The sequence below is a fragment of the Anabas testudineus genome, chromosome 17 (genome assembly GCF_900324465.2).
Source record: "Anabas testudineus chromosome 17, fAnaTes1.2, whole genome shotgun sequence".
In the NCBI taxonomy this organism is placed as follows: Eukaryota; Metazoa; Chordata; class Actinopteri; order Anabantiformes; family Anabantidae; genus Anabas; species Anabas testudineus.
Genome location: NC_046626.1, coordinates 9,944,391 through 9,972,168, shown reverse-complemented (window position 1 = coordinate 9,972,168; position 27,778 = coordinate 9,944,391). Strand labels below are relative to the sequence as shown.

Here is a 27,778-nt window from a genome sequence, read left to right as displayed (position 1 = left end):
ACATAAGGAATATCAATGCATTAACACACAGCATTTAATTATGAAAAATAATATCAAAAAAATCTTTTAATATAAGATTTTTCCTTCCCTCCAGCACTTTGCCCCCCTGATGGACTCACAATTACAATGTATTGTAACAATCAGTCTGCGTTACTGTCTTGGACACCCAGAGTTAACGCTATCGACTACTACGGCATGGCCCAGACTGAAAATGGAGAGATGTTGTACTGTCACAGCACAAATACCAACTGTGTTATTGAGGGTCTTGTTTGTGGAACAATTTACAATTTTACTGTCTTGGCTTCAGATGGCACATGCAACAAGTCCTTCAGTGACCCAGTGCAGAGGGGAGCAGGTATAAGAGTTGCATGTTACTTCAAACATGCAGTTACTTTCTAATATTTGCATATAATAATATCATAATAATAAATGCTCTATTTCCCTTAGCACCCTGTCCTCCAGATGATGTTACGGTAAAACTACTGCCAATGCAGATGAAGACCCAGGTCACGCACTTCACCTGGACACAGAGCTCCTGCGTAGACACTGAGTACTTGCTGATGGTGAAAGGAAGCCTACTGGGAGACAGCCAGGCTATGGTTGACATCTCTTCCTACTGGACAAACATGACGTACTTTGAAATTCCTCTCCCCTGCGGCACATCATATGCTGCTACTGTGGAGAGCAGGAATGCTGCTACTACCAGTGCTCCATCAGTGTCTCTTAACAGAACAACGGGTAAAACTTGTGCTTTTACAATTAGATACAGTAAAACGTAATGATCTCTCATCACCAGTGTCCTCTGTGAAAACCCATTCGGTCTTAAATATTGAAGGTTATAGGTAAAAGCATGACTTCTGAAACTCCAATGTATCTTCTCCCAGCTCCTTGTCCACCAGCAGGAGTGGTGTACAGTCATAACACCTCCTTTGGGACAATTTCTTGGAACGCCTCAGTGTTTGCCACCTCATACACTGTGTACGACACCAGCGTTACGCCAAAGGCTCAGTTGTGCAACACTGCAGATCTATCCTGCTCTCTGTCCAACATCATCTCCACTAACCTTGTGATCACAGCCAGCAACTTGGCTGGAGAAAGCGAGGCTGAAAACGTCAACGGTAGGTACTGCTGTGTGTGTGTGTGTGTGTGTGTGTGTGTGTGTGTGTGTCCATGGGCAGAAATTCACATTATTTATTTATATACAATTAAATTGCACATTAAAAATGAAAAGATACATTACACTGTGTTATTAAAATACACTAATTGATCTGAGCTTTTTCTCTTTAGTGGTACCACTAGCAAGAAGGAGGAGATCTCTGGGTGAACAAAGGCCAGATAATGGTGAGTTTTGTTGTCTTATCATTGATAATTATTATTATTAGTTACTATTTTAAAACGTTGTAAAACTTTTGTTTCTCCCCAGCAGGTGACCTCTCAGCTCCAGTGCTATACGTCACACACAGCACATCAACAGTCCTTGTTGTTAGGTGGTCTCAAGTGGAAGCTGCTTCACATTACAACCTGGTGATCAGGAAGCAAGGCAGCGCCAGTCAACTTCGAAATCAAACCGTGCACAAGGAGAGTGTCATCCTCAACAATCTGAGTCCCAACTCCACTTACTGTTTCTCTGTGTCGGCTGTCGGGAAATCACACACTAGTGGACCAGAGTCTGAGACTGTGTGTGCACAAACTGGACAGGGGCTTCCTCTCTAAATACTTCTATAGTGAAAACTAGAGTCTGTGTGAAGGTCTTAGTTTCAAACTAGCAGAACTCTTGCTATTAAGAAATGACAAAAACACATAATGCTAGTTCTGGTAGATCATGGGAATTAGTGTGGGTTGCTCTGATGTGCTGTTTTACAATAGGCCTCACAGTTATTCTTAGTGCATGTTGATCATGTAATAAAAACCTAGAACTGGGATTGCTGCAGTCAAACCAGTGCTAACAATGTGGGAATTAACATATTTACAGACGAAGTTGCATAATAGGGAAATGTCTTTGGAATAAATCTCCAAGGGTCTTCTGCACTGTTATTCTGTGCTTGTGTAAAATCCCTTTGTAGATGTGTACATGTCTGCTCTTGGTTGAGGTTGTTGTTTATGTCAAAGGTTTCACTCCTACATTTTACTGATAGAAAAAGGATTCACAAAATTCTACAGACACAATGAGACACCTCTCAGCAGAATGCACCGGACTCCAGACTCAAAAAACATGTGATTGCATAGGTAAAACTTTTTAAAATCACTTCTACAAAAACTGACACCATCCAAGGGCTGTTACATTGTTTTGTTGTACCTTAACTGTTACCCGACTATATATCATTTGCTTTCAGTCTTGTACTTTTAATCTATTATATAGATTTTTTGGTTTCAACACTAATCTGTATTTGCATGACATACTAGATGTATTGTCCTTTAAAACAAGAAAATCACATGTTGTTTGGAAAATTGTTTTATTAGAAAACAAAATGCAACAGAGCAATACCCCAAACACAACACAAGCAGGGCTCAGGTGTGTGTGGTCAAAAAATTACCCTTTGCAGACTGCCCTTTAAGATTAAAACATTCTCAGGCTGTCTACACACGATCATGGACAAAATTACTTTGTGGTGGTTTGAGTCGCTGCCATGCTCAGAAATTCGAACTTCAGCTGTTCACTTTGAACAGTTCAGAGCATGTTACAGTGGACAAAGAAGCTTAAATATGAAGAATATGGACATATGCACTGTAATATTAGTCAAGTACTTCTTTTTTTTAGTGTTGACTTTTGTACAGTTACTCTACATGTTGAGCTGAGCTTTCGGCATGCACTGCGCCCAACCCAGTGGTGAAAGCAACTCTGGCCACTTATGTGTAGACAGCCTCCAAAACATTATATACAAACCCAAATCTTCTTGGGGCAAAACAGCAAACCGTAGAAAATTAAAATGCCATTTTTGCCACTTTTCAAATTTCACGTGAAGACTAACAATGGTCTAATAAGGAGTGAAAAAGCAGAGAAACAAATGTAAAGCAACATTACATTGGCCAAAGACGACTCCAGTACAGCACATACTGGGTACAAAAAAGGGAAAAAAACAAAAACAAAAACAAAAAACACAAGAGTAGTAGAAGTAATATTGCTGCGAGGTGACATTTACTCAGTGCTCTGACTCCTTCTGCGTTCATTATGTTTATTATGGTCATTACTAGACTCGCGCTGATGATGACTCCTCTCTTTGCTACGGCTACGTTTGTGAGAACGCTGTTCTCCGTCTCTCTCTCTGTCTCGCTCTCTGCTGTGGCTGCGCTCCCTTTTCCTGCTCTTCTCTTCTGCTCCACTTTTGTGCCTCCTCTCCCTGCTTCGACTTCGGCTCGACCTTTTGGCCTTCCTCTCTTCTCTGTGTCTCTCCCTGTCATCTTTGTGCCTTCTGTCATCATTCTCTCCCCTGCCCTTCTTATCCCTGGACCGCTCTCTCTCAACGCCTCTATCTTTGTGGTGATCCCTGTCCTTTCTTCTGCCCCTGTCATCTCCACCGTCTCTTTCTTTGTCTTTGCGTTCACTCCTTCGATCCCGGCTGCTGCTGCGACTTCTTCTACGTTCTCGTCTGTCTTGGTTCCTGTCTGTGCTGCGGGACCGGCGTCTTTCCCTGTCTCCTCTGTCCCTATCCCGGTCTCTGCCCTCCCTTTCCTTCCTCTGCCGGTCCCGCTCCCTTTCCAGCTCTCGATCAAAACTAGGACCGTGGCGGTCTCTCTCACGGTGGTGGCTCCTGCTCCTTGACCGTTTAGGTGACCTACGGGGGCTCGGCGTTCTTCTGGGTGTTCTGTAACAATATTGTCACCATGAGCTTCAAAGAATTAAACTTTTAAAAGTTTGATCAGACCAGAATTAAAATTATTGCCAAGTGATTAAGGAACTGGAACTGTTCAACATTTCTCCGGCTTAAATATGACAGTACTAAGTATTTAGCCGACCCTATCAAGTCAAATCAATTAACAGTAATTTATGCATACATGAAAAGTGCTTTGAGAAAAGCTGTCATAAGATATGATGGGTGAGTATGGGCTTTAAAGTCAATAGCTTTTGGAAAAGTGTCCACAGAGCCTTGACCAGATGTCACAACACATTTTACGGCAAAAGTTTTACAATATATAAAACACTAAACATTTCCATTCTAATTAGATACAGAAAGGAAATTGATTAAATAAATAAACTCTGAGCCGTGTAACCTTACAGGTAATTTTTTTCCTAAATTTCAACAACCTTCCCAAGAACCCAGAGTTTTGACCATAAAGCAGGAGTGAACAGTTAATTATACCCTTTAAGCTAACAGTAAGGTTTCCTTCTTGAATTATTCCTCTCATGTTTGTAATTTAACCAATTTTAGGCACAAAAACAACTTTTGTGTAGATCTTTTCAAAAGCTCTCACTTGTTTTAGGTTATTTTTAGCTCAAAAGTTTTGCTCGCATCTTGTTGATTCTCGAAAACCAGCAGATAAGTTAACACTGAACTTGTATTAATTTAGGGTGTTACCTGGAGCGCCGTCGTTCCCCTTGCTTTCCTGATTCTGCAAATGCGGCTTCGTCCTCTTGTGTTTCCTTCTGAGCAACCTTACGAGGCCTCGCCTTTATCTGCTGGTCAATAATCTTCTGGACAGGCACTGGGATACGGGGGAACAGAGTGGAAAACCACTCCAGTTTGGTCAGGAAGGAGCGCAGCATCTCTCCAATAGTCATCACGCAGCCACCTCCTGCCTTCACATCAAGCTCCTACAACCACACGGTGGAAAATGAGCCATAGAAAATTCAATTAGCACACACAGGCTGTTAGCAAGGTAAATCTGATTGTTTTTAAATCTTGCCTCAAATCAAAAAGCAATTTGTGATGACCAAGTACTGAACCTTCACCTCTGTTCATCTAGCTTAATCTTATGTATTAATCAAGTGAGCCTGGATTTACTTCTGCAAACAAAACTATAAATATAACAAAAGCTTGCTTCATCTAAATAGACTGTTCCCATAGTCTGTGTTTACAAGGTGAGCAATAATAATCAAGCAAAAGGTATTCCATTTGTAAGAGCTCCTCTTCTTTTCCACATTTAAAAACAGCATCTTACAAAGAGTTGTTACTTCTGCACTTTACAGACCATAAATAAGGAAGAAGAACAATCTGTGTTGTGACGAAGGAAGAGAAACCTTGGTTTCATTCCTCAATCTACCAACAACACAAACTCTTGACGACAAAAATGCCCACAGTGTAAGCACAGATTGGAGCAGGTAGGTAAGTGCACACCAGTAAAATAGCTATCAGCTTTATATGGTAGAGAACAGTTTGCATTGCACTCACACACACAAACCAACAGTGCTGAGATACAATATCCAATTCACCTGCTGCACAATGGGCATCTAAAGAAAAAAACAGGGGAATTAACCAGTTGGGTAGGATTTCAGGATGATCAGTTCAAATATAATGCAACAGAACATTAAAAGAGGCCTGGTTGCACAGCCAGGGATCAAATTACATATATGGAGAAAATACAATAGATGTATGTACAATCTATGCAATGTATTGCAATGAAACAATGCAATTGTTTTTCATGCACATTATCCAATGACCATTTTTCCCAGTGCTGTTTTGTGCAACAAGTCCTGATAAAATATTTTCAAAAACAGAGAGCATGCTGTGTTACCACATTGGACCAAACGATTTATTCAGCATCATATATAGTACTTACCATGGAAAAAAAACAGCAGCAGAGCAGTGAGCAAGTTACCTAGCTACTCAGATTTAGAGGACAAAAACTGGGAATAATTAAGCCAAATGAAGGCAAAGGTGAAAAATCAGCTATGAGCATCACAAGAGGGGGAACTGACAGCTTTTAAGGTGTGTTTTCAATATGAGAAAGAAACAGTAAATTATTACCCGGGGTGACATACCTCCTCATCATCCAGGAAGCCATCGTACCATTCTATCAAATCTGTAGGGGGCTGAGTATATCTGAGGCACACCAAAACAAGGAGAACATTATGAGCATTTGTGCCACAGATGCACGTTTTTACAGACACGTCATTCACTGATTTTCACATTTAAAACTTTAATATTTCATGATCTTAAAACAAAAGAAAGATCTAATTTAACTGGTAACCTTTATATTAAATTGAGATTTTGTGTTTACAACTTCTAAAACATGCAGAAAACTATGCAATAAAAATATGTTCTAATCTGGTAAAGAATAAAATCTTAACTATTCAATTCTTTACAAACTAAATATAAAAAAAAATATATACATATATACACACATAGAGAGAGAGCATACCTTATGTACATGAAGCCAAGTGCTCTGATGTATGGAGAGTCTGTGTGCGTTATCAGACCCATCAGTTGTTTGCGAGTCAGCTTGAGAGTAAACAGTTTGTACAGAAGACAGAAAGCTGTAGACACAATACCACCAGTCCCAACTCCACGTACCTGCCAAAGGAGAAGACAAGCCTGTTGCTCCACACTGCTCATAATTAACTAGTCCATGCTGACTATACTGATTTGACAACAATATTTAAATACTGAAGAACATAAATTGAAGTGCTAAATTATAAACTGTTCTCACTTGTGAGTCATATCAATCAAACAGCATTCTAAGCAAGACGGGGGAAAGAGATGGGGAATATAAAAAGCACGTACTTCTCACTTACCCCTCCGCACATTCCAGTCTGGCCTGCAGTCTTTCTGCTTCCCTTTTCCCAAGGCTCAACGTGGGTCACCTGCAGAAACAAAATTCAACACAATTCCCAATTTACCAAATCACAACAAAATCATCTCAAGGCACTTTGAATGGCAAGATTATGACAAAGTTACACTGAAATATCCCACAATAATTAGCTCATTTACACACAGAGACCTGTCGTGGCGACTGAAACAGCCTTTAAACACTACATAATGGATAACAAAAAACCCATCTCCCCCAAGGACTTCACGAGAAATGCCGAGACTTTCTTGAACGTTTGTTGTCCGATTTAAAAACACAGCTTAACTAGTATCCATAAGTATGATAGAATATCGTAATTCCATTATTGTGTCCAAATGTTAGATCTAAATACTACAGTTATCAAACTAACGTTGTATAACCTAACATTATATAATGGTGGATTTATAAGATCAAACAACTTACGCCATTTTTCCACTTCCAAGTGGCTAATGAGAGCGCTAACGTTTAGCTGAAAACATGGGTGCGCAGCTACATGGCATGATCGCACATATGTCGGAGCATTTAGGTTTAGGTAACGTTATTTTAAAACTAAAACACAAGCGAACTGTCTAACCCCAGTTCCCTTGTTAGTTGACGACTGCAGTTCACTGCCACCACAGCAACTAGCGTAATATTTGCTGGACAGGGTTACCTAACTAGCATGCGGATTAGCATGTGCTAACGTTAACGTTACCTTGAAATAGATTTCGTCCACAACTTCATGGTAGGTCTTTAGTTCATAAAGCTGAACTTTGAAATAGGGTGAAGACAGCACATTTGTAAGAATCATTGGGTTGAGGTTCATGGTCTTTTCGTTGCCCCACAGGGGCAGTACATTTCCATGTTTTCCTGGTGCAGGCTTGCTAACGGCCTGTGTTGGTAGCTGGTTTCCGACATTAGCCATGTTAGCCGAATCCCACGCCGCTAAACTTGGTTTGCAGTTAGAGTCTTTCCAATTAGAGATCCATCAATATTTAATTGTGAAATATCGATTTTCAACAAATTCGTCCGTTTCGTTGTTGCTGATTTGTGGTTAAACGGATGCTAATAACTTCCCGCCGTCGCTGTAGCTAACTCAAAATGCTGTTGCGAGGTGGAACCGGAAGTGTAACGTTGGTGATGCGGAGTGAACGGACTGCAACCGACGACACTGTGAATATGTCGTTTGAAAATTAAAAGCATGTACCCACTCACTGACCTGTTTAAATAGTACCTGGTGATATTAAATACATTTCTACATATAATGTGTAGCAACAGCTATTATACACAGACATGTTGGTGCATTTAAAAAAAAGTTTACTCTTTTCTCTTTATTATCACTGTAATCAATAGACGTTTACTTTGAAATGAAATGTTTTGTCTGAACCGGAAATAGTTTTGTAGAACTTTTTAACCTAATTGTTATTTTAGGGTAAACCACTGACTTTAAAACTAGAACATATGTATGTGTATATATTTCATTTTATTGTATTTATGGGTAAAATCCTTTAGACCTGTTCCACAAAAGTGAAGCACAAAATCTGAGTTATCCATAACTAGACTGCACTTTTTTATTTACAAATTAAGCAGCATTTAATATCTTAAAAATACAGCTTAAAAACCACATGGACTTTACACAACTAACTTTGAATGCATAGACCATTGCTTATATAGTTAACTGTATAGTTTAAACTTTACATGCTATTCATATTATTTATGTGGCATCTTTACAGTTATGTACAGTTTTCTAAGTTTGATGCATTTACAACATTTGTGAAAAAACATAGTTGTTACTTTTCACTTTACATACAAAACAAACACACACACACACACACACACACACACACACACAAAATATATATCATACAAAAGTAACAAAATATCTGATCATGGTATTTTAAATGCCATCATCCTCTTCACAACCAGGTGAACAGAGGTTATCTTTATCTGTATACTACTGTATGCATCTACTGATACACAATGGTGTTGTAACCATTTGTATTACCTCCACCATATCCTTTTTATATTACTTCAAATATATTATACTGCAAGGATAGACACAGTCCACCCTCCAGCCATTTATTCCATTATCAATTTTCATAAAGAGAGAAGGAGACTAGGGGCTGTCATTCTCCTCTTACATGGTGTCCTGCTCACAGAATCTAATTAGCAGTTTCTCTGTTTTTAAGAGGACAATACCTGTTAAAAATCTGTCATTATGTACTGCAACTGTAAAAATGCAGTGACAACCCACCTATTTTTTCCCTTTTGTAGCCATATACAAACATACATTTTAAAATAACAGGTAAACACCCTAACGGCTCCCTCAAAAAGAGGTGTGAACGGAGGAATAATTTTGTAGAGCACCAGAAGACCCACAAAAATCTCAGTACGCCAGAATGTCAGTACGCCCCATCTATCTCCAAGAATTTAGCAATAATGTGGCCTTTAAATCTACTTCTTAAACACAAGAGGGCTCTCCTTGTCAACAGAAGCTCTAGGTCATATGCAAAGGCATTGCATAACAGAAATGAAATCTCTTGGAGAGTGGCAGGAGCAAGTTCTGATGGCACCTTCACTGGTCAGTCCTGTGTCCGCTGCATCAGTGTAATATGGCACCTTTGTAACGGTCACATGCTTCACAAAGCTTAGCGCTTGATCACCACCTGTTCAAATGCTCCAGCTGCAACCCTGACAAAGAATGCCACAATGTGTTACATGACAGGAAATGAGAGGGGTTATCTGATCTGGCTGTGGTGAACTGTTTTATATGTAGCGCTAACACTATTGTAAAATTGGAAGTATATAAGTGAAATTTACACATTAGACATACAACTTAAACAGACCACTCATATGCATGGTTAATAAAATGAATAAGTTAATAGGATATCATAATTACCATTACCATACAATTTTTATTCCTCATGTTTGTAGTAAATGCCTGCTGCATGGCATCCACAATCCACAGTTACATAATCACACCCACCTCATGTGCTGGCTTCCCAAGGCTGTACTCCCACCAGGACCAACAAACAAGCTGAGCCCCTCCTCTGCAGCAGTACACATACACAAACACACATTATAAATAAGGAAACTGACAGTTTGCACAGATGGATTTAAAAATGCCTGGTTAACACTTACTTTCTAGGATTTCTAAAAATAAATGACAATTGTTAGGGGGGTAGGGATCATAGGGAAGCTGGTGTGACAGGTGACAACAAACCACACACCCATAAATATTGTCTTCCAAAGAAATTCCAGGTAGACAGTTGAGGAACACTATCTCTCTCAACGTAAAGGGTTATTTACATCCTTTAAAATAAGGTATAAAAGCTAAAAAAAAAAAATAGAAAGTGCCTATTTTTCTCTGTGCTTAACTTTAAACAAATTAAATATTTTTAGTTTCAGAAGTAAATTAGACACATCACATGGAAATTCAGTGTTTGGCACAAATGCATATACCTTTTAGTTTTTGATATTTAAAACAATTAAGGAGAAAAATGTGAAAGAAGGTAGAATTTAGCAAAAAGGTGTAACTGATAAACAAGGTTAAAGAATGGTCCACAAAGTTATCCATGTTTATGAATCATAAACGATGAGTCATAATTAATTAATGTTTTGCTTTGGGGATGTTGCAGACTTTGAATCTAACAGAGAAATTGCATTGTTGCATTGCAAAATCTAAGAGTAATTGGCCTCATCCCAACTTTCCAGACCAGTTACACAATAAGTATACGCACCCTCTGCACTGGAGTCTAAGAAGCCATGGCTGAAATCTTGGCTCTGCAGGATTTTCTCTATTATGTCATCAGCATCCACCCTTGTTGCATTAACTCGCTTCAGCTGATTCTCCATTGAGTCCTGCTTCACTAGATGTCTAACAGAGAAATGTAAGCAGGGTAAAAATTACAAAGAAAGGTTATTGTATATATGTATTGTAAAGGGAAAAAGTATGTTATGTTTTATCTCATGGTCTATGACAGCTAGCTGATTATAGCCATCAAACAATAGTTAGTATAGATAATTATTTTTGGACACGAAAGCAATTGATATGTTACACTTTACTGTAGTGTGTCTTATAGAGTTACAGTATGCTCAAAGCTTGTGTATTACCGTGGAACTTTGAAAGGGGTCGAGGGGTGTTCAGTTGCATGGTGACAGGTTGCAGAGACTGGGGGAGTGGTCCTGCTCTCCCTTTCTCCTTTCTCTGTCTGCTGATCACCAGGCTCTAAGATGCTGCCAATGCCTGTGGAGGCAGAACCTCCTGAAGCACTCCTGCGGTGGCTCAGATCTGTTAAACTTGAATGATCCGAGCTGTAACCTAAAAAATATGTGAAAGGATATGTTGATTTGTGCAATTTGTATGTGAATATTTTTGAATTTCCTTGAAGAGAATGAATCTGTGTCTGGCACCTGAGATTTTTGATTGCTGACTTGCATAGCTGGATGTTCTGGAGTGACCATGCACTACCAGCTCCTCTGGCACTGATACTGACTTTGTTGAAGTCTCTAAAAAAAGGAAGTCACAACACAATGACAGAATGCACACACAGCTACAGTGAAACACAGAGTTGATTCTCTAGAACCCTAGAGCAATTACCTTTAAAATAGGTGATTTTGATATGTTTTTTTCTTTTCAAAATTTTTGAAAAGACAAAATTATTTTAAGCCTTAGACTCTCCATCCACGTACCAAGTAATGAATGGGATGTGTCTCCTGCTTTTCTATCTTCAAGAAGACACTCTGCTCCAGCCTGTGGGATTCCAAGAGTTGTAGCTGTAGATGGAGGACTAAAGGGAACACATGAAGAGTGGTATGTTTTGTAAAGTGTTGCTGAAAGAGCTCCTTCAGCTGCCTTAACAATAGGACTGACAAGTTCTGATTTAGCAGGATTATTTTGGCTCTTAAAAATGTAATCTCATGACCTTATTAGGGTATTTTTACTCTTGATATTAGTAGAAACATATTTTCCCCACATTGTGTAGTTTGTTCATCATCATCATTTTAGATGTCCTTTCAGTGTCATTCATACTCACATATAACAGTGCTGTACCTCTACTGGTAAACAGACCATTAGCAATATTGTTGTCCTAAATGTTGCAAATCCTGCAACTAAACATACATACATATAAAACTACTGTCTGATATGCTAAACTGCTGATACTCAAAGACATCAGCAAGCAAACAACAAGCAGTGTGTCTGGTCAAATTTCACATTTCACGTTTCAAGTGCATCAGTAATAATATATTATTTACATTTTAAATGTAGTTATTTAATAATTTGTCAAACTTATATATGATATGATTAACTAATATGACTAATACAATGAACCTATATGACAAAATTACCGCAGACATAAGCACAAAAAATTGCACTTCTCTGTTCCTATGTAAAATGTAAGGATGTGGGGGGAGGTGTAGACAAAGAGTGACACGCAGACAGTGCAAAGAAAAATTAAGCGTCATCTTTCCATTCTGCACTGTCCACTAAATCCTTCAAACAATATGAGTAACACTGCGTGGGATGAGTGACTAAGCTATCCTTGAGTTTACACATCTCCTAGGCAGTGGCATGTGTATTATTACAGAAAGAAGGTGTCATAGCACAAGCTTTGCCAGAACTATGATCTTATATCATTCCTGCCTAGCCACCTTCATACAGCTCTTTACTTTGATGAAAATACAATGTTGCAAGCTAATAACATATTAGCTCACTTCTGAGGTAAGGCAGATTCATGTCTGGGCAAGGTGTTATTACCTCCCAGATAAGATATAAGCGTGATAAGACCTCAGCTTTGAAATTTTACCACTGTTACTCTGTCAGTGTCAGTCGTATAGTCAGACAAGAGAATGTGCTTTCAGTCTGGTGCCAGACAGGATGTGACAAGACTTTCCTCTGTGGTTAGAAACAGGCATTTGTATGTGGGGAGCAAATGTTCTTTTCAGCCACAACTACAGCATTTTGCATTTGTGAAAGATTTAATTTAACTTAACTAATACTCAGACAACTCTAACCCTAACCAACAAAAATAACCAGATGAATATGAATATGATCAATATGAATAATATATGTCAACAAGAGTTCGTTCTTACGTTTTGAAACAGGGGTCTCCAGACACGAGTTGTGTGGTGATGACAACCTGTAACGGAAAAGGTAAGTGGTAATGTCAGTTTTAGACTGTGTAGTAACAGTATTAATAAGACAGAAAACAACCCTTGTGAAGTGTGGTTTTGAAGTGTTGTTTTCTGCTAACAAAGACTTGTGAGCTGACTGTAAGGAAAAGTACCCTAGGAAAAGTATGGATATTTTCAATTTGTTCCCATGGCTCAGGCAGTTTATAGCCCACATGTTCATGTCTTGCATCAGCTGTCAACCTTTCCTATCTTAGCCATACATACAACTTTCCCAAACAGCGTCCACTACTGCAAGAACTGGGGACTTTGTTGAGAGCTACAGTATATAGATTTCCACAAAAAACAAGTGCTTACAAAGTAAGAATATAGTAGATTACATGGCCTTGACTGTCAATGGGTTAAAGAATCCCACAAAATTTAAAGATTATTGTGAAACTGTGTGTTTTTTTCACCAACATACCCTGAGAATTGAGTTGTCCTGTCTGGTGTTCTTTGTGTCATATCCCTCTAGTAGACAACGTCGTGTGGTGCTGCCAGACCCAGCAAACTCAGACAGGTTCAAATCAGCAAAGCCTAGCTGCACAATAGATTTAGCAGTTTAAACTGTTGAGCAGTAAAATTAAACTGTTGAATATTGATTTTACAGGCATAAGTTGTTTGAGTTTGTTTTCTTAAGTGCTAAAGTATGTCAATCCAAAACAATCAACACTCTAGTTGTACATATTGTATCATTCTTTGATAATTTAAAACTATAAAACATACTAAACATCAGGAAAACAAGTCCAGCTTTGGTTATAGAAAAAAAAACTGTGGCTATCTTTAGTTGGTACATTTAATACTTGAAAAATCTGATTGCCCAATTATTTAAAACAACAAACCATGAAATTCCAAAAAGTTCACATAGCTTTTCTTGCCACTGTATTGGTTAACTTGCCATAGGTTTTGTTTTACAGATCTTTTAATAAGTAACCAAAGACGGAAACTAGTAATAAAAACATTCTTAGTGTGCAGAGCTTCCTACCAAAATGACCTCTATGGGTCCCTGAAGACTGTTATCAGATGAATATTATGATAAGATTGTTCTACTATATCTTGTGTACATATGCTTTGTTTTCAACTCATACAAGTGTACATACTTAAGTAGAGAAGTATTACCTTTGCAAAGGTTTTTCCACCTTTCACTTCCTAAAAAAACAAAAGAAAAAGTTAGATGACATACTTACACTAACTCACAAATTATTTTTATTCAATATTTGTTTCTTTTTTGCACCATTTTCTGCACAAAGCACGTAGGTGCTAGTTACAAATTAACCTGCCTCGAAGTGCCTCTAATCTTATTTACATAAAAAAACAACTTCTTCTCAAGTCTCAGTTCACTTCCTGGACTCTGCTATGCAAAAGTGCATACAATAATATGCATTTCTGTAATGTCAACAAAATAAAGCTTAGTGGCTTGATGGTACCTTGCGTACAGACACCCGACACACACAGGGGTCTAGTACACCTGTCCCAGCATTCGCACTCATCTTACAAATGAAAGAGAATCTCTTCTTCCAGTGTACACAGTTGGCTTGGACTGGCTCCCTGTGAGAGAAGCACATTTACAAACACTACTATAAAATCTGCAGGTATACTGAATCCTGAAAACATTCACAAATATGTCACATTTTAACACAGATTACGATAAAGATCTACATCAGAAAATCAAGAATAGTCAAAGCTGTGTTTCTCATTTTATTCAGACATTGTGGAGGAATACTGCAAATTCACTTTTTCAAAATTATTTATTTGGTCTGTCAAATCAGCTTTTTCTAATTCCAACTAGTTTTATTAAATAATTGCATTTCACATACACAAAACACAGCCCTTTGTGGAGAATGTATGATTTTGCCATAGATAAATATAAATGTATGTAATAACAGTGCAATCTGTATTTTAGTAAATACCCTACACCTATTTCCATACACTCCACAGTGTCTACGTGTCGAGGTTAAGAAGAGGTCCCAGCATTTAGACTGTTTTTAGGACTACACAGTTTCCACAGCAAACTCCTGAGGGCTAATGTTAGCGGTTGACATGTGCTACGCCTGTGTCAGTTCTTTCCAGAGTGACTCATTGAAATGTTCATAACACAGCTCCGGGACATTAACCTTTTATTCCCCTTTATAATAAAAGAAAAGTCTGCTTGGTCTTTACTTTTTTAAGAAAATCCATTGATAGCATTAATACACAAATGAATGAAAGTGAACCTTTCGGCACTACAACCAATTGTGAATTAACTAGTAGGAGTGCTTTTACTATTATTATTGTTATCTAATTATTATAATAGTTTTAATCCACTGTTGACTGAACTGTTATTTCAGCGGATGTCGGGCTAATCTCCAGCAACGTTACTTGTTGCTTAGCAACCTCTTTGACCAACTGTGTACACAATAGGTAAACATAAATGTTATTTCTACAATAAATGTAGATCTTATAGAAATGATTTGTGTTACAGGCTGTTTAAAATCACGTTTAGCCACCTGTTAAATAACGTAGGTAACTAGTCGGAACGTTAACTTTAACGCTAGTTTAGTTAGTTGGGTTAACGCTGCAGCTAGCTAATGCTGTGTAACTACACTAATTATTAGCTAGTCTAGCTAAATTATACAGAATGCGTCGTCTAAAAATTAAGCAAACCCGAGACAACGGAAACTACATGAAAGTCCAGAGCAAACTGAAGTGAGTAAAAGAAAGCTGGTCAAACGAACAAAGTTTTAATTTAACTTTAGCTTGTTCGTACACAGAGCCGCTGCTATAAATAGCTAGTAACAAATCTTACCGCGACGAAGCTTCAGCAAAGCCTCCATCTAAGAGTCGGACTTTACAGAATAAAACTCCGTTTACGAAAGGAATCGATGACAGTTCTTCCAAGTCGAAGTCTACTTTGAACTTAAATCTCTTTTTCTTCATTAGGATGAATGACATCGTGCAGACTAAACCCTGGTGACTGTCGGAGTCCCAGCAGAGTGCAGACTGACTGACTGACAGCTGTCTCTGCTCTGTGCTGTCACTGCTGCTCAGTCAGCTGTGCTGCCATGGCTGATGTGCAGTATTAAAGACAAGAAGGAAACAGAAACGATTCAAAGTTCAAATCTCCTCCTCTCCACCCACTGAAAAACACGACTCATGACGTGGGTACAGTCCGTGGTTGGATTGGACGGTGCAGCGGTAAAACAGAAACTGTGGCAGTGAGCTCTCACACACTTTATAGTTTATAGTTTATAGTCCATATGCCAGCTTACAGGAAACATGCGATTTGATCTATCACAAGCTGCAGAGGGGAAAAGTAATAATGCATATTATTTTTACTTTATAATTCAACTTGTCTGTTAAATGTAAAACGTACAATACTGTAAAACGCAGTGCAGTGAGGGATATAAGGTGCAATAAAATGAAAACACTAAGTGCTCTTCACTTCTAGGTTATGGCATCAAAAACAATTTCAGGCACCAGTGAGTGGTTATAAAAAGACTAACTAATACTATGTTAATATACATAAACTGAGCACATAATTTAAAGAGAGGCCACAAATGCTTCAAGTCTTAAATGCATTTTGCTCAGCAAAGATGTCTTAAAGGAATCAATGAGTTGAATCATTTTTAATTAACTGTAAAATGTGCCCGTGTCATTTTGTTGCGGGGCCCCGACGTCCCGCATGCTGAGGCCCCTGTTTGTCTTGTTTCTTGCGTGCACCGTCTTTTTTCTGCGACGAAACAGCGCCCTCTCGCGAGGACGGGCGTCATTGCGTCGTAGGAAATGCGACGCTATGCGTTTCAAATGACACGTCCATCGAGATAAACGGATTAACGTTCCTCTGTAACGCACCGTGACATGCATAATACCACAGTGAACAAGGGTAAAAAAGCAGATGATAAAGTTCAATATGGGCTGCATAAAACCAATGATAAGCTAGGTTAATGCAGGGGTTGTTTATTTCACCGATTGTCTATTTGTCCATCTACCCTGCCTCTCTGTAGAGAACACCGAGCAGCCTTCGTTGCTCCGCCCTCGATGACTGCGGCTCCACTACAACACAACACTACAGAGTACACCTTTGCAAGGGACGGTCTGCAGAAAAAGTAACTGGAAATACGTTTTTCTTCACGAGCAATGAGGTTGGCAACGATTTCAGCAGCGTTTGTGGATGATCTTGCGTATGGATTAATAACCAGATTGTGACTGCAGGACGGCTGTTCTGGACGCTTCCTCCACGTTACCCGCACGATGTATCAGACGTTACGGACGTTTTTACTATCAAATGCCCGGTGCTGGGATGCCGGCAGCGGGAGGTCATATCAGGATCTGTTTGAGAGGCTCGATACCAATAAAGATGGAAAGGTGGATGTCGCTGAATTGCGAGAGGGCCTCAAGGCAATGGGCATATTCCGCCAGGGTGCTGCACAGGTAAAAGCTGAGGGGCCGAGCGATCCTATGTACAAGAATGTATGGTCCTGGTCCTGTACTGCACGTTATGCATGAAATTCCTGTCTGTTTACCTGGCTGTGTGTGTGAGACTCTCCAAGATATTGCTGAAGGAGGCAAATGATCCATTAGATGTGATCTCATCTCTGCAGAAAATCTTGTTGACTGGTGACCAGAACAAAGATGGGAGTCTGGACTTCAACGAGTTCACCAGATATCTGAAAGAGCACGAGAAGAAGTTGTTGCTGACATTCAAGAGTCTGGACAAAAACGATGATGGTAGGAGATGAGTGAAGCATTTTGCAGGAGCTGCATCACTGTGCAAATATTTGGCAGCAGTGTCCACACATAGTGACATGTGCCAGGAGAATGTTTACAGTGTCATACAATCCAGTGTTTATTCTGCAGCATATTTTATTAGACTTTTTTTATGTTGTGTCAGGGCGCATCGATGCCTCAGAGATCCAGCAGTCCCTGACCGAGCTGGGCATCGCTGTCAGCAGAGAGGATGCACTGAAAATCTTACAGAGGTTTGACCTAGAGCTTTTTCCACTGTAACACTGTGATCAAAAATATTGCTTGTGTGTATTTTGAGGGTTTTACACAATGTGGGTCACATACTGTATTACAGTGTAATGAAACATAATAAGCCATTCATTTATAGTCCTGTGTGTTTCTTTAGCATGGACATTGATGGCACCATGATGGTGGACTGGAATGAGTGGAGAGAACACTTTCTGTTCTACCCTGGCCACAACCTAGAAGAGATAATACGCTACTGGAGACATACGTCGGTATGGGACATGTAGGGACACACTCTCTCACATACCGATGTGACTGCAGTGGAAGAAGTCACGTGTCGTCCAATCTATCTGTGTTACATATTATGGATTTTCTCTGCAGTCCTACATTGTTGAAAAACTAGACTGTCTGAGATAATTAGGTCACAGTGCTACACTTTGTTTCCCTCAACTTGCCCCTCCGCCTCTTAGTGTAAATATAGATGTCACTGAGTAGTTAGTTGTGCTGTGCAAGATATTTGAGCAGCCATAAGCAAAACAGTGCCTCTCTTCATAGACCATGTATATGAATACACAGATGTTTTTCTACACTCGATATTTGCGTTGTGATATGTCACAAGAACAGATAGAGCTGCATTCTCACTCCACAAACATGTCATTGTTGTACGTCCAGTGCACATAACTAACTCCACAAACCCTTGTGTTTTCCTGCAGTCCCACTAAATTGTCACAGCGCCACCACCTTGTCACATGTTTTTCAGTTCATGATTATGATTTCACAAGCACGTCTAACTAACGGATAAGGAGCTCAATTCAGCACCAGTTAAATAGTTTGACAGCTACAGCAGTTTTAGCCTTATATGTGTTTATGGAAAGTGCAGTTATGTTCATATATAAAACTAATAAGAGTAAAGGTGATTATGTAATTCCTAGGTGCTGGATATAGGTGACAGTCTTGCCATCCCAGATGAATTCACTGAAGAAGAGAAGCACTCTGATGGCTGGTGGAAGCAGCTTGTTGCAGGTGCAGTGGCGGGGGCTGTCTCTCGCACTGGCACTGCCCCTTTGGACAGGATGAAAGTCTTAATGCAGGTGAAATACCTAAAAGACAACAACCAAATGTTTTTGTTTTTTTAAACAGATGCATCATGTGCAAATGTCCTTTAAATCTGATACATTTTTTTGCTGCAGGTTCACTCCTCTAAGAACAACAAGATAAGCCTGGTGAGGGGCTTCAGGCAGATGATCACAGAAGGAGGTGTCACTTCACTGTGGAGAGGAAATGGAATCAATGTTTTAAAGATCGCACCTGAGACAGCGATCAAATTTATGGCATACGAACAAGTGAGGGACTGCCTCTGTAAAGCAAAACATTTATACACATGTTTATTACATGTTCATAGTAAATATTGATGATACAGATGATGTATTTATTAGCATTTGTGTTTTTTGTTTCAGTACAAGAAGTTGTTATCATCAGATGGCAGCAAGACTAAAACACACAAGAGGTTTATGGCTGGGTCTCTGGCTGGGGCCACAGCACAGACAGCTATCTACCCAATGGAGGTAAGATGACATAATACATCACTGTTTCGTTATGGAATTAAATAACAACACGTCAGCCCTTTAAAATGTTTCACCAAAACATCAGAATACACACAAGTCAAAGGAATCTGCTCTTTGGTACTGCTTCTCTTAAAGGTACTGAAAACTCGACTGACTCTGAGGAAAACTGGCCAGTACTCAGGAATGTTTGATTGTGCAAAGATGATCCTGAAGAAGGAAGGCGTCAAAGCTTTCTACAAGGGCTATATTCCAAATTTACTGGGCATAATTCCCTACGCCGGCATCGACCTTGCTGTTTATGAGGTATAAACTCTTTGTGATGTTTTTCCGTCTCTTTAGTGATAGCTCACACTAGACTAAACACATTCCTCTTTGGACCACATTACATTTAATAAGAGAAATACATTTTATACTGACATACAGTCCCATCTCCTGTCTGTGCTTTAGAGTCTTAAGAACACCTGGCTGTCATATCACACAAAGGACTCAGCTAACCCAGGAGTTCTAGTGTTGCTGGGCTGTGGGACTATTTCTAGCACCTGTGGCCAGCTGGCCAGTTATCCACTTGCACTTGTACGGACACGGATGCAAGCACAAGGTAAACTCACTGTGATATTTGACAACAGCCATGATAAAACTTAAATTGCACATAACTGCATAATGTTGGTTCAAGTGGTGGGGCAGTTCTGTAATAGTACCCAATATTTTAGGTAAACATATATGTTTTCAGAGAAAATTGAGACTACTACATGTTCAGGGACGGGTTAGGGACAAGTTAAAATGACAAAGTGAGAGGATTCAAATCCTCTTAGCACCTATAAAGTTGTGGCGTTGTGAATGGTCTGTATGATTCATATTTTAAAAAATTACAATTAGCAACTGTTGCTGATTACAGAGCAATAGCTTAACATACATAGTACTGCTTAGTACTAAACAGACTGTGCTTTCTCAAATAATACCGTGAGTACTGTTTAATCTATTAATGTGAATATAAATGTATTAAATGAAGAGTGGGATCCTTGAAAATGGGATAAATACTAAATTATCACTTCAACAAGTACACACACTAAGATTACACCTGTCAGTGTGCAGAATGCTCAATATAGCTGTCTCTTACATTTAGATACACCTCTGCCTCTCCCTAACTTGATATTTCTTTGCAGCGTCTTTGAATGCATCAGACCAGCCCTCCATGACTTCTCTGATGAAGACGATTGTAGCCAAAGATGGTTTTTTTGGACTCTACCGGGGCATCCTGCCAAACTTCATGAAAGTCATTCCTGCTGTCAGCCTTAGCTATGTGGTTTATGAGTACATGAAAACTGGTCTAGGAATCTCCAAATGACACTGAGAGCAAATAAAAGAGAACTTTTACATTTGTCAGACTTGAAACCGCGTGAAATAACTACTAGAGGACAGACGGGCATCACATTTACAGAGCATGACTTGCTGGCTCTGGAGTTCAGTGGCTGGACAACTGTATGTATCCCAATAAGGATGGTCTGTCAGTAGCAAAAACATCAATGATTTGTAGTGAGCATGCTTTAATTTTTATCGTACTATTAAACCGAACACACTCCCTAAATTTCCACACTCTCCAAAACAATACTTGATACTAAGATAGTACTGTATTTAAAAATACATATATAAAACATTGAAAATATGAAACAACTTTCTACTGTTATTATTTTAAAACTGTGATCAAATCAAATGGTAGCTCAGTGGGTCATACTACCTTGCTTTTTGTTAACAAAAAATGTTTTAGAAAAATATATGAAGAGAAGGAAATATACCTGCTTAAAGGTTTATGTCTACAACTTTATAGCTAGTTTTTCTGCCCTTGAGTGACATCAGCTCCAGATAAACTGTGCTGCAATGAGCAGTTGGCCTTGAAAAATCAGTAATTAACACTGGAATACTGTGTGTATGGAGACACACGTGAAACGCACTAATTCCACACTCTGTATTTGATAAGGATTTGAATGTGCCTTACAGCCTCTTGGTATAAACATCAGCAGATATGTTTTTACTATACATATGCTGTATTTCTGTATTGCATATCAGTTATAGTTATGGTTATTTATGGATTTTAGTGATGCATGCTACTATGTAACATGTTAACTTTGTTAAATGGTCATTGGACTGAAAAACTTGCAAGGAGCATGCTTTTCTCTTGTGTCACTTCTCATTTCACCATGTCAAGACCTCAACCTTTAAATACACACCCACAGTGAGATCGTGTTACTCTTAACATTTTGTGTGTTTGTTCTTATTCTTTCACCCAGTTCAAGTGGGGAAACTTAATCTAGCATGTACCTAAGTCATGGTAGACAGTCAAGCTTTTTTTTATTAATGTTATATGACATTAATAGGAATCTTAACTAAATAAACTGGTCTTGAATTGATAGTTGTCAGCATTGTGTAACTTTAACACAGGAGTTTACAATGGCGTTGGTTTTAGGACTTACTTGATAACAGTGGTTCACTTGTGTCGACTTCAGCCCCTTTGAGATCACCAGTTAGTAGTAGGTGGTTATTATTGAGATGTGTTGACAGCTCCACCTACTGGAAAAAGAAATAATATTAAATGATACTGTTGTGTGTACGTCCAAATCAATATTCATATTTTTTGTTCTTACTAGTGTATGCGTTTTAGACACATTATGGGCAGCAGTAGATGATGATGAATAGACAATAACACAGACAGACTACAGCAGATTATAATGCACTATATTATGAGGAAGAGTAATTAAATAACTAATGAATTCAATACATATGATCTCATAAGTGTCTGAAGTCTGATGTCAACATGAATAGGTAACAGGTTTTAGTGTGAAAGGGGCAACAGTCACTAACTAGACTTTTAAAGAGAGAAATCTATGCCTTGACAAAATCCTCCAACTGGAGGATTATAAATCTGAAGATGTCTAGAGGAGCCCTCAAAACAGTTCCTGCAAAAATCACATTTTAGCCACAATAAACAAATACCCTTTAAATGAAATGAAATGATCTGATTTCATTTCATTTTCAATATGGTCACCAGTGGCAGTAATATATCAATAATAGCAACAATAGAAAGAACTTTAGCTACAAAAGAGACTTTCAAAATACCACTGCACCGAGGGCAATCTCAATAAAAAGAACACTTTAACAACCTGCTTTAAAGCAATTGTTATAATAGGCCCACCTGTTTAAGCAAATACCTCATAATATCCTGCAGTGCATGTTTCTGAAAAACGGTTAAATGACCACCAGTTTTTCTGACCTACATGTTTACACAGCAGGTGTGTCCTCACATATGACCCAGGAGTCCTTCGCGCTGCTGAGCGGTACGGAGTGTTCGGATTAACTTTGTCCTAAGCGTCCACCGTAGTTTGGCATCGCCGCGCTGCAGTAGTTGTAAAGAGGTGGGCCCTGCGATCAATAAACTACTAAATAACATCAACCGGTATCGGTGAGTTGTACTATAAGGTTCCCTCACCATGCATAAAGATAGCTTTCGTTGCGTTGTCTTAGTCGACGCTGACGTCGTAAAGAACAGCGAGCTAGCTAGCTAACTGTAAGCAGCTATAAATACTCTCGTCATATCTGAGGTGGACGCAGCTGAACTAAGGTTAGGAAACAGCTCGGTGACTTAGGAGACTAACTGTACGCTTTAAATCACTGTGTATTTTCTCTCTAATGTGAACTTAACTATGCTGTGAACAAGTTAAAACTTGTTGCTCGTTAAGTAGCTTGTGGGCGTTAACGGACGGTGCAGTGGTGTCTGACAGGATGAAGGTATTAACGTAAAGCGGTAGCTGCGATGTTAACTAGTCTGATCTCTTTGGCACATCCAGGTTTACGAGAAAATTAATTCACTGCCACAATCTCTTGCCTGTCTGCGAGACTGTCTAGCCAACCGATTAGCCTTTTATCCCTTTGTGGAAAGCCGTTTAGTTTTGGGTGAACCAGACTGCTGCTTTTTTGGACATTGCATGTGCGCTTACTATTTTACATTGATCACAGATGATAAACATCGCCTGTATTTTCTGCTGACACACTCGCATATATATATTTTTTGAGTTTGGACATTACACATTACTTATTGTGTTTACTGAGGCTGTGATCACTCATCACCACCTTAAAGCTAAATGAAATTAATATCAGCTATTATGTTACTAATTCTGGTTCAAAGTCTATGTTGCATTTTTAATCTCTATTCCTAGTTTCTGCCTGGTATGACTACAATACAATTAGAGTCCTTATAGCTCATGTTTTGTTTCCAAACACATGAAGATTGGTCTTTTCCTTCCTGTAGCACTGTAAATAGAAAGACATTATGGGAAACACAAGTGACAGGGTGTCTGGTGATCGCCATGGAGCCAAGGCCCATCGGTCAGACAGCAGTGGAAGCCACAAAGACCAAGAGCCCAGCAGCAAGATGGTGGACAGCACAGATGACCCCAACATTTTCAACACCCATGGGCCCGAGTCTAAGGTACTGCTGGAATAATAAAACTGAAATACTGAAAGAACACTTTTTGGATTTCAGCACCCATAAATTTCAAAGTTGAGATTTAATTAGTTGTTTTTTAGACATCAGGAGAAAAAGAATTCACCCCAGATCTGGATGACCTAGTGAAGACCGGTCCTCAGGCTCGACCCACTGTGATTCGCTGGGCTGGAGGAGGGAAGGAGGTCTACATAGCTGGTTCCTTTAATAACTGGAGCACAAAGATACCACTTAATAAGAGGTGAACAGTTTTTTTGTGGCAATTTTCGTAACTCTGTTTAGTTACAGCCACACATGCAAGTTGTTGAGATTTAACTAAGAAAAAAAACTGTGGTATTGTATTAAAAATCTCTCTTTTTCCTTTTTGCAAAGCCATAATGACTTTGTTGCGATCCTGGACCTGCCAGAAGGAGAGCATCAGTACAAGTTTTTTGTAGATGGACAGTGGGTTCACGATCCCTCAGAGGTACATTAGCATCATTGTTATTTTTCTTTTACCAGTGTAGAGGACATGTTCATTGTGTATTTTATTGGTTAAATATAAATAAAGTCTAATATCCAGGGAATTGTGTAAATAATTATGAACTGCTCAATCGTGACTTTTTGGAACGGCTCTCTTTTGCAGCCTTTGGTAACCAGCCAGCTTGGCACCATCAACAACTTGATCCATGTGAAGAAGTCTGACTTTGAGGTGTTTGATGCCCTGCAGGTGGACTCTCTGGAGTGCTCAGATACATCAGGTGAGTCTATGTTCAAACATATGGATGGCTTGAGTACTCTGCTTTCTACAATCACAAGTGACTATGACAGCACAAATATAGCAGCTGACTTTAACAAACATGCTGACAGTATCAACTATGTTACAAAACGATTTTTAGTGTTGATTGCTATTTTTGATTTCCTCCTGCTCTACCCACTCCTGATGTAGCTGTCCCTGTTCATTTGTCATTTGTCAACCTACACTGTATTGAAAAACCGTTGATGACGATGATGATTGTGTCTGTTCTGTGTTCATAGATCTGTCCAGTTCCCCTCCAGGTCCATATGGGCAGGAGCAGTACGTCTTCAGACCAGAGGAGCATTTCAAGGCCCCACCGATACTCCCTCCTCACCTCCTTCAAGTTATTCTCAACAAGGACACCAATATATCTGTCAGTGTCTATACCTCTCCCATTATTTACTTTACACTGACATTTCTGTGTTTTGATACTTATATTTGGTAGATTTGTAGTAATTTTCTGTGATTCACCTTGTATTTGTCTTTGTTGTTCACTGTTTTCTCTGGTTTGTAACTTTCCCTGTTAATCTGTTTTTTTCAGTGTGACCCTGCCCTATTACCTGAACCCAACCACGTCATGTTAAACCACCTTTACGCTCTTTCAATAAAGGTAGGTTCCCCGGAAACTGCTGAAACCATTAGACCCAGGTGCCTGGATTGTTTATTATCTAATGTACAAAACCCAAAAGAAACCTTTTTTTTTTCTAAATAAAAGCTTAAATCTGTGATTTGTCAGTTCAAGTTGGGACAGAGGCGAAATTAGACTGAAAGGTTGCATAATAATGAACGCATTCTGGATGATTCAACAAAAATCGGTTACTTTGTCCTTGAAAATATATACACAACATGTTTATATGTATGGTGTATTTTGATGTGTACTACTATGATGAAGGTGGCTAAACAAACATTTAAATGACTTTAATGACTTGATTTCTGTTCATTTGCTCTGTGGGTTCCCACTCATGCAGTTCGTTTCTATGTTGTTTATCTCTCTGTGTAGGACGGAGTAATGGTGCTAAGTGCCACTCACAGATACAAGAAGAAATATGTCACTTCTTTGCTCTACAAGCCTATCTAAACCTCACAGCGGGTGCTTCACAGGTCTTGTAAAGAGCAGCATGTTTGTACTCTGCTGGTTATTTTTTTGTTTTTGTTTTTAGTATCATCACATTTAGCCTGAATCTTGCACTGAAACAAGTTTACAGGTGAGCTGAAAGCCACTGGCCGTGACTGGCTTGTTGTGTTTTTTAAAGGGTTGCACTTCTGTCTACATAGGGCTCTGAAAACGGTAGCAAAGTGTGAGAGAGAGATGAAACCATACTGTGGCTTTTACCTGTGACATGTACAGACAAATTGACTTAAATCACTGTGTGTATTGCGCGTTTGCAGCACTTTGTGATTATATGCATGTTAGTGTGTAAAAAGGGATTTTTTGGGGGGATGCATGTCCAGGTCATGCGCCACCTTGGCAGCCAGCTGACCTATGATTAGTTTTTTCATCGCTGAAGGTTTCTGAGTGTAATCAGTGTTGATCAACAGTTTGGATATTGAAAGTGTTGTCCTATCCTTCAGCAGCCGGATTAATTTAGTCAGGTTTAAGGTGCTGAAGAGAGCAGCAGACTTGACTTTGCTTGAACATGAAGTGCAATAACCTGCTGTAAAAAGGAAAAAAGTAGTGAATTTCAAGTTTGATAACCTGTTCTAGTTTGTGAGGCAATATCTTATTTCAATACATATTCAAATTTCAAGTTCAAGTTTTAGTAATGTGTTTGTTTCAACAGGAAACCCTTTTCCCCAGGTGGGAAATGGTCATAAAAGGTCAATGTTAGTTTTGCCGTATTATCTCAACCATAAGTTTGCTAGCACCTTACCATCCTGTGAGCAGGAGTGTCACTATAAGCTTTTAACTATGCAGTGGGCAACTCTTGTACTGTAGCTTCTCTTCAATATAGACCTTTACAGAACAACAACAAATTTGTGGGTTTTTTTTTTCTTTTCTTATGATGAACTTGCAGTGCTTTATATGTGTGTGCATCTGTTTATTAAATAGAAATGTACTGTAAGTATATCTTAAGTGTGTAGTCACCCAAAAAGTTTCAACCTGCTGCTTTGCATGTATTGAATGTCCGTATCTTGCGAGGAAATGGCTGTCCTACCGAGTGTGGTACACATTCAGATGCAGATTATCCACGCACATTTCAAAATGTGATCACAGGCACATTTTCAGATGAGTGAATAGGGCTACGAGGATTAATCTTTGCCATGAATTGAAACATTGCGTTTCAAAAAGTTTGTGCTTTGTAACCATTTAAGATTTAAGAATGTGTATTTTGTCGATGGTGGTTGTGAAAGTTATTTTTGTCACTTGTAATTCATGCCGTGATATTGTCTGCACTGACAGTACAGTAAATATCCACAGCTGTTACACTGCAGAATGTTCAACGAGACGCTCTGAAAGTATTTTCTGAATGTCGGGCCTTGCCATGAGGTTTGTCCAAAGAGTTTATAAGAAAATGATAAGGGAGTATGGACACGTGCCATGGATGTGGTGTTTTAAGGCTAAAACCAAAACTTGAATTTTACACCCATTTCATGAATGTTTTAAAATGATTTGCAGAACCAGTGTGAAGATCCACTGTACAAGGTATTACTTGTTTGCAAATAAAGAGAGGACATGCCGGTCCTAACTGCTGTCTGTTTGTGTTTCTTCTTCCCTCAGAGACTTCCTGTAGTGTCATATGCCAACTTTCTGTAGGTAAAAGACAAAGACAGAGCTGTATTATAAATTAGCTTAGCATTACATGCACTTTTCTTTATAGTCCACCTAGTATGAATTGCTAATTGAATTCTAAATGAAAGACACACTTGTCTAAGTATTTGCTAGGAATGAGATGAGTTAATTAGAAATTACCATTTTAAAAGGTAACTTCACACCAGCTGACAGTTGCTGCTTGTTTTTACTTTTATTCCACTAATGTCTCACCTTGGCTGAAGTTAAATTCAAGGTGTATCTGTGCGCTTGTGTCACTCCTGGGTGTGGCCAGAGGTGTCAAGTTACGCTTTAACAAATTAAGGTACAAATATATATTTACTGTCAACAGCAAAAATAATGGGAAT

The 27,778-nt window shown here is 39.0% G+C and overlaps 4 protein-coding genes and 1 long non-coding RNA gene across 10 annotated transcripts; 2 read left to right on the top strand and 3 right to left on the bottom strand.

Moving 5' to 3' along the window:
- Nucleotides 1-2,948: 2,948 nt before the first annotated feature.
- On the bottom strand, nt 2,949-7,833 carry prpf38b (pre-mRNA processing factor 38B). The gene is made up of 6 exons (XM_026375110.1): nt 7,418-7,833; nt 6,671-6,739; nt 6,298-6,449; nt 5,918-5,978; nt 4,515-4,750; nt 2,949-3,803 (listed from the first exon to the last, which is right to left on the bottom strand). Exons 1-6 carry the CDS (start codon nt 7,625-7,627, stop codon nt 3,137-3,139), a joined length of 1,395 nt encoding a protein of 464 aa, XP_026230895.1. The 5' UTR covers nt 7,628-7,833; the 3' UTR covers nt 2,949-3,136.
- Nucleotides 7,834-8,262: 429 nt separating this feature from the next.
- LOC113171604 (protein FAM102B-like) lies at nt 8,263-15,829 on the bottom strand. Its single transcript, XM_026374071.1, has 11 exons — nt 15,659-15,829; nt 14,301-14,421; nt 13,993-14,022; nt 13,298-13,414; nt 12,796-12,842; nt 11,395-11,492; nt 11,116-11,211; nt 10,816-11,023; nt 10,443-10,579; nt 9,689-9,752; nt 8,263-9,393 (listed from the first exon to the last, which is right to left on the bottom strand). Exons 1-11 carry the CDS (start codon nt 15,802-15,804, stop codon nt 9,351-9,353), a joined length of 1,107 nt encoding a protein of 368 aa, XP_026229856.1. The 5' UTR covers nt 15,805-15,829; the 3' UTR covers nt 8,263-9,350.
- A 106-nt stretch (nt 15,830-15,935) lies between these two features.
- Nucleotides 15,936-21,795, top strand: LOC113171603 (calcium-binding mitochondrial carrier protein SCaMC-1-like). Of its 3 annotated transcripts, none has more exons than XM_026374068.2 (12): nt 15,936-16,047; nt 16,857-16,994; nt 17,065-17,283; nt 17,454-17,580; nt 17,744-17,831; nt 17,984-18,095; nt 18,756-18,914; nt 19,014-19,166; nt 19,281-19,388; nt 19,524-19,691; nt 19,836-19,986; nt 20,552-21,795. In XM_026374068.2, exons 1-12 carry the CDS (start codon nt 16,006-16,008, stop codon nt 20,731-20,733), a joined length of 1,647 nt encoding a protein of 548 aa, XP_026229853.1. In that variant the 5' UTR covers nt 15,936-16,005; the 3' UTR covers nt 20,734-21,795. The 3 variants fall into 3 exon arrangements, with proteins under 3 accessions (XP_026229853.1, XP_026229855.1, XP_026229854.1); XM_026374070.2 differs by having other exon boundaries at nt 15,993-16,010; nt 20,552-20,733; XM_026374069.1 differs by lacking the exon at nt 15,936-16,047 and adding an exon at nt 16,072-16,735 and having other exon boundaries at nt 16,857-17,283; nt 20,552-20,733.
- LOC113171607 lies at nt 18,790-22,774 on the bottom strand. Its single transcript, XR_003299718.1, has 3 exons — nt 22,658-22,774; nt 21,857-21,953; nt 18,790-18,923 (listed from the first exon to the last, which is right to left on the bottom strand). It is a non-coding gene; the product is annotated as an uncharacterized LOC113171607 (long non-coding RNA).
- prkab2 (protein kinase, AMP-activated, beta 2 non-catalytic subunit) lies at nt 22,667-27,344 on the top strand. Of its 4 annotated transcripts, none has more exons than XM_026374074.1 (8): nt 22,667-22,795; nt 23,689-23,868; nt 23,967-24,124; nt 24,256-24,349; nt 24,509-24,623; nt 24,901-25,034; nt 25,203-25,271; nt 25,662-27,344. In XM_026374074.1, exons 2-8 carry the CDS (start codon nt 23,710-23,712, stop codon nt 25,737-25,739), a joined length of 807 nt encoding a protein of 268 aa, XP_026229859.1. In that variant the 5' UTR covers nt 22,667-22,795; nt 23,689-23,709; the 3' UTR covers nt 25,740-27,344. The 4 variants fall into 4 exon arrangements, with proteins under 4 accessions (XP_026229859.1, XP_026229857.1, XP_026229858.1 ...); XM_026374072.1 differs by having other exon boundaries at nt 22,697-22,842; XM_026374073.2 differs by having other exon boundaries at nt 22,719-23,001.
- The last annotated feature ends 434 nt before the right edge of the window (nt 27,345-27,778 follow it).